The sequence below is a fragment of the Plecotus auritus genome (genome assembly GCF_963455305.1).
Source record: "Plecotus auritus genome assembly, chromosome: 5".
Taxonomy (NCBI): Eukaryota; Metazoa; Chordata; class Mammalia; order Chiroptera; family Vespertilionidae; genus Plecotus; species Plecotus auritus.
In genome coordinates, this window is record NC_137776.1 from 157,345,282 (window position 1) to 157,351,281 (window position 6,000).

At 35.7% G+C, this 6,000-nt stretch overlaps 1 protein-coding gene across 2 annotated transcripts in view; it reads left to right on the forward strand.

Moving 5' to 3' along the window:
* The window catches only part of ZCCHC7 (zinc finger CCHC-type containing 7), a 216,472-nt gene that overhangs the window by 180,555 nt on the left and 29,917 nt on the right, over nucleotides 1-6,000 (forward strand). For both annotated transcript variants that reach the window (XM_080667494.1, XM_080667495.1), the window contains exons 4-5: nucleotides 59-184; nucleotides 1,121-1,291. In XM_080667494.1, the coding sequence (XP_080523620.1) occupies nucleotides 59-184; nucleotides 1,121-1,291 (297 nt within the window). The remainder of the gene's footprint in view (nucleotides 1-58; nucleotides 185-1,120; nucleotides 1,292-6,000) is intronic.

A 6,000-nucleotide genomic window follows, 5' to 3' on the forward strand; every position in this document is an offset into this window, starting at 1 on the left:
TCTCTTGAACAGTATGAAATAATGTTTTTTAATTCTTTATTTTCCCCCCTCCCTTTAGGCCCAGATATGTAATAATAGATCATCTGGAAGATGGACCCACCGATATTATACAGCAAACAAAAACGTCACCTGTAGAAATTGTGACAAATGTGGCCATTTGTCAAAAAATTGCCCCTTTCCACAAGTATGTGAATATGTAATGTTTCTTTCTACCTTATTAAAATCAAAATCTTAGGATTGAAACCCTATAACCTTAGAATTCAAGTCTTAGGTAATATATGTGTTAAATTTCTTGTTAATATTTTATGCAGGCAGTAGCCTAGAGTAGTAGTAGAGAAAGAACAATAAATTTAGTCAGAAAAATCTGGACTCCATTTCAGCTTCCCATCAGTAGTTGGACAACTTTAGGCAAATTCTTTAATTCTCTGTGCCTCTGTTTTCTTATCTGTAAAACAAGAAGATTGAATCAAATGATTCCTGAGACCCTTTTCATTTCTAAACCTTCTACTTTATGAGACAGCTATTTCATCATGAGAGAATTTTCCTTGTTAGAAAATCATAATTTTAGGCATTAATAGATGTTTACTGATGTAAATTATATTAAACAGATACATCAACCTTTGGAACAACACAGAATTAAAGATCTTAGATGTTCCTAAGCCTTTAACAACCATTTCTATTACCTACTCTTCCAAGTGATTGTCTTTCAAATTTTTGAGACAGCTCTTATGCTTCTCCTTTGTCTTTGCTTCTCTAGGCAAAGCTATCTCTTTCTGTTCCTCTGAGGACTTAGCTTCCAGGTCCTCATCTTCCTACTTTTCCTCTCAGACACATTCTACTTTGCCAATGTTCCTACAAGACAAGGCATAAGAAATAGATGCCACCTGATAGTACATGAGATTAATAGGCCGTTCTGGCAACCAGAGGATGCAGATAGCTTGTGTCAAAGCTCTGATTTCAGACATTTTGTTTTACTTTATAATTAGGCTCCAGATTTGACCTTCATTGAGGTCTCAAATTAGAAGTTACTTTTTTGGAATTATACAGAAAAAGAAAAATTAATCTGCTGTTTAAAACTGAGTATTTTACTAAAGACATTTTCTGTTTGTTTGCCACATAGAAAGTCCGTGCCTGCTGCCTCTGCTCTGAGAGAGGACACCTCCAGTATGCCTGTCCAGCCCGCTTTTGCTTAGACTGTTCTTTGCCTATGTCTTCTACTCACAGATGTCATGGAAGACCTTCCTGGAGAAAACGATGTGACCGATGTGATATGCTAGGCCACTATGCTGATGTAAGTATCCTGCATATAACTAATTTGTAAGGCTTTGGGGACAGTGTGCCAATTTGTGACTATATGTCAGCCTACCTAAAAGAATGTTTACTCTGTACTATATATAATGATAGTCATGGCCTCTAATCATGTAAAGCAGTGCTCTAATGTATCAGCATAGAGATGCTATGGAATGGTTCACCAGAAGGCAGAATCAACAAGTATTGTAAAACCCTGCTAGCCCCTTTTGCTTAATGTGCTTGCTAAATAAAACTTGAAATTAAAGAGGTATGTAATAAATAATATGTGAAATTTATGTACCTAGTCATGGTTAGGTGGATGAAAATATATACACACTTAGCAGTTGTGTACAGAGGTCCATTTGAAATCTGGTTTGATGCTGCTTATTGATAGAATAGTCTTATGCAAGAAGGACAAGCCACTAGTACTTTGAATCTGCTTGTTTAGTATTCGTCCTTCCTTCCTTCGTTCCTTTCTTCCTTCCTTTCATGTGTGTGTGTGTGTGTGTGTGTGTGTGTGTGTGTTTATTTATATTTTTTCAGAGAGGAAGGAGAGGGTGAGAGAGATAGAAACATCAATGATGAGAGAGAATCATTAATTGGCTGCTTCCTGCACTGGGGATTGAGCCCACAACCTGGGCATATGCCCTGACTAGGAATCGAACCATGACCTCCTGGTTCATAGGTCAAGGCTCAACCACTGAGCCAGGCCGGCTGTGATTAAAGGGTCTTTTTAAACAAATAAAAATAGGATTACTGTCCTTCACACTGACTTACAACTTGATTTTTTTTCTACTTTGGAAAATTTGTGAATGCTCACAAAGATCTACCTTTCTAGTGGCTAACTTTTATTCCATTGTATGGATGTACTAATTGACTCAGCCAATTAATACATTTAGATTTAGATTTATTACCCATTTTTTTAAGCAAACAGTGCTGCAATAAACATCTTTACTATAAGCATGCATGTAAGAGTATTTTGGTAAATCAAATTCTAAATTCAGTTGTGTAATTAAAGGATGCATACATTTAAATCTGGATCAGTATTGTCAAATTGCTCTTCTAAAAGATTGTACCAATATATCCACCTGCCAGCAGTGTTTAAGAGTGCTCTCAACACTAACTATAATAGACCTTTAAAAATTGTGCCCAATCAGCCCTGGCGGGGTGGCTCAGTTAGTTGGAGCATTGTCCAGTACACCAAAAGGTTGCAGGTTCATTTTCTGGTCAAGGCACATACCTAGGTTTACCTAGGTTTCGAGTTCGATTCCCAGTCAGGGTGCATATAAAAGGCAACCTATCAATGTTTCTCTCTTACATCGATGGTTCTCTCTCCCAACTAAAATAAATAAAATATATCCTCGGGTGAGGATTTTTTTTTAAAATTATGCCAAATCAGATTAGGAGAAAATGGTGTATTGTTTTAATTTGTGTTTCTTAGGCCACTAGTGATGTTGAATATGATTCTCAAGACTAGAGACTATATAGAACATAAAGATAGAAGTTGTCATTTCATTTCAAAGTAGTTTAAAATTTTTTTCCAATATTTACTAAGTCTTAAAATAGTAAATCCTAAGTTGTTGTTGTTTTATACTATTGTTCTCTGCATTCAGATGCCAAATATAATTTTCTTAGCAAGATTTTCCTGTTTGGCAGTTACGTTTAATAGCATTTTTTTTTTTACTCTTTTCTTCCAAAGACTTCTTACAAATATGGTTTTATTTGCCTGTTGTAACAGAATGGGCTCTGATATTATCACGAGCATTTTTTTTTTTTACTAAGTATTTTAGTACAGACCAGTTAAGAATGATTTGTAAAAGGTTGTATAATCAGCTGTGAATTAAATCTATAGCCCATTCTGCTTAACGTCTTAATTTTGGCCTCTAATGTATGTTAAACTCTTTATCTAAAATGGCCGTGAGGATTAATAACCCCAGTGAATATAAGTTTTTACAATAGTGTTAGGCTGTGGCCGACTTCAGAGATGGCAGCATCCTTTCCGCTAAGTTTCCTAAGACCGACTGTCATGTTTTTTTGGTAATTACATGCTGAAGGTTCCGGACACTAATTGATCTTTTCCCGGTGTGCCCAACTGATATAGCATTCCCTTGTGGCCAATTCAAACCTGGGTCCCACTGACTCCTTCCGAAGAAGCTTAGTCTTTCCACTGTCCCAGAAGCTCTTCATGAAGATTTACTTAGAAGCAGAGTCATTCTGGACCCAGGTTCCTAGAACTATTCAGCCAGTCTCATGCATGCTTTAAATGTCTTGAAACACCTGGCATTCCACAGAAAATACTCTCCTGCAACCCTCTCAAATGCTTGCTGCTCACTCTTTCTTGACTCACATACCTATTCTCCTGCAACCCTCTCAAATGCTTGCTACTCACTCTTTCTTGACTCACATACCTGTAATTAGATTGATTGATCAGGACCAACCTCTTTCTCACTTGCTGAGGCTGCTTCTGAATCATTACTCCTCTCTCTCTCTCTCTCTCTCTCTCTCTCTCTCTCTCTCTCTCCATATATATATATACACATATATATGTATGTATACATATATATGTATATATTTCAGAGAGGAAGGGGGAGAGAGAGAGAGAGAAACATCAATGATGAAAGAGAATCATTGATCAGCTGCCTCCTGCACGCCCCCTCATGGGGATTGAGCCTGCAACCCGGGCATGTGCCCTTGACCGAAATCGAACCCAGAACCCTTCAGTTCTCAGGCTGATGCTCTGTCCACTGAACCAAGCCAGCTATGGCATTACTCGAGATATCTTTGATTTATTTAAGGTTCATACCCTCTGACGATACTGTCATCCACCCTTTGTCATTTTCATCTTCTTGCCTTCTGGATTTTCTGCTAATTCACAGAGGATTTCTGAAGCCCTGGGTAACTATTGATGCCCTAACCCCCTATAAATTAAGGAGATCAAGAAACTCCCATTTTGACTCATATGTAATACCTTAATCAATAAAGAAATTTAAAAAATAAATTTAAAAAAAGAAACTTCCATTTTTACTGTATATGTCCTTGTAGCCACACCTCAGACCTCTCTGGGATGCCAGAGTACCAGTTATATGTGCATAGAGAATTTATAATGAAAACTGATGAGTTGTATTCATATTCTTGCTATAATGAAGAATATGAATTTTCTGGCCCACTGGTGTAGCTCAATGGTTGAATGTAGACCTATGAACCAAGAAGTCACAGTTCGATTCCCAGTCAGGGCACATGTCCAGGTTATGGGTTCTATCCCCAATAGGAGGCTTGCAGGAGGCAGCTGTTGAATGATTCTCTCTCATCATTGATGTTTCTATCTCTCTCTCCCTCTCCCTTCCTCTCTGTGAAATCAATAATAATAAATTTTTTTAAAAATAGAAATGATTATTGAGTATGAAGAAGTTATTAGTCCATTAAATGATAAATGCACAAATTACAATATAGCACATGAAGTATAATCCTATTTTATATAAATACAAGTATTTATATATGTATATAGATTTGCATAGAAAAAAGTTTGGAATGACGTATTCCAAAATATTTACTGTAGTTATGGTTATTATAAGAAAGAAAGAGGAAAGGCTAGGAAGGAAGCTGGTGTTGTTATTGTTTAAACATTGTGGAAAAAGCAATTTAGTAAGTTTGAGTAAACTAAAGGAGGGTATATAAACTTTGAGAATGGTGTGGAATACTTTTATTTTTTATCAGTGATCAAGATATTTTAGAGTTTTTTAATTCCAAAATTGAACTATAAAATATGAGATCATACGCATTTTTGAACAACTAAAAACATTACTAAGTAGACCTTAGTTGAATATGAAAATAAATACATTGCATATAGTGGATGCTCAGTGATGTTTCTGAAATTGTTTTTTACGCAAAGAAGGTGGCCACAGCAGCTATATCCTAACAAAATCTATACTTTTATGTGTCCTTTTGGATTTTTTTTTCACTTCTTATCAATAGCTCACTTAATCTGTGAGGTTTTTTGCTTTCTCAAGTTTGGCCACATCCAAGAGTTGACCATTGCCAAGTAGATTTCACTTATTTCAGTTACCTTATTGAATTTCCCCATGATCATTTTTTGCATCAGAAATACAAAGAGTGCCAAATTGACATCATCACAGCAACAATTTATACAACTAAGTGCTTGCTATGTGTCTGGTGTTATTCTAAGGACTTCATACTTATCAACTCTTTACCTGTCACAACAGCCCTTTTAAAGGTACTGCTAACCCCACTTATCAATGAGAGAACAGGCATAGAGATGCATAACTTGCCCAAGATAATAAAGAGCAGAGCCAGGAATTTGAATCCAACCATTTTGACTCTAGAATTACCGATTTTACCCGCTACATTATCATGCTTCATTTACTGGCTCTCATATTGTTTTACTTTATAATACCTTTATCAACTAGCAGGTATACTACAAGCATTAGCAACTACTTGTAAAATTAATTTATGTTAGTAGTCTAGAATTACAATCAAGAGTCTAGAATCAAAATAAAAAAAAAGATGTCTAGAATCACAATCAAGATGTCTCCAGAAAGATTTTCGATTCTCTAGTGTGAAAAATAATTTTTTTAATGAAAATACGGTTGCTTAAGGTAACCCAGTATAATGTATATGATTTGTTTTATTTTTTGGTTGATTCTTTTGATACAATTTTCTATAAAATATGAACCGTTATATTTTCAAATAAAA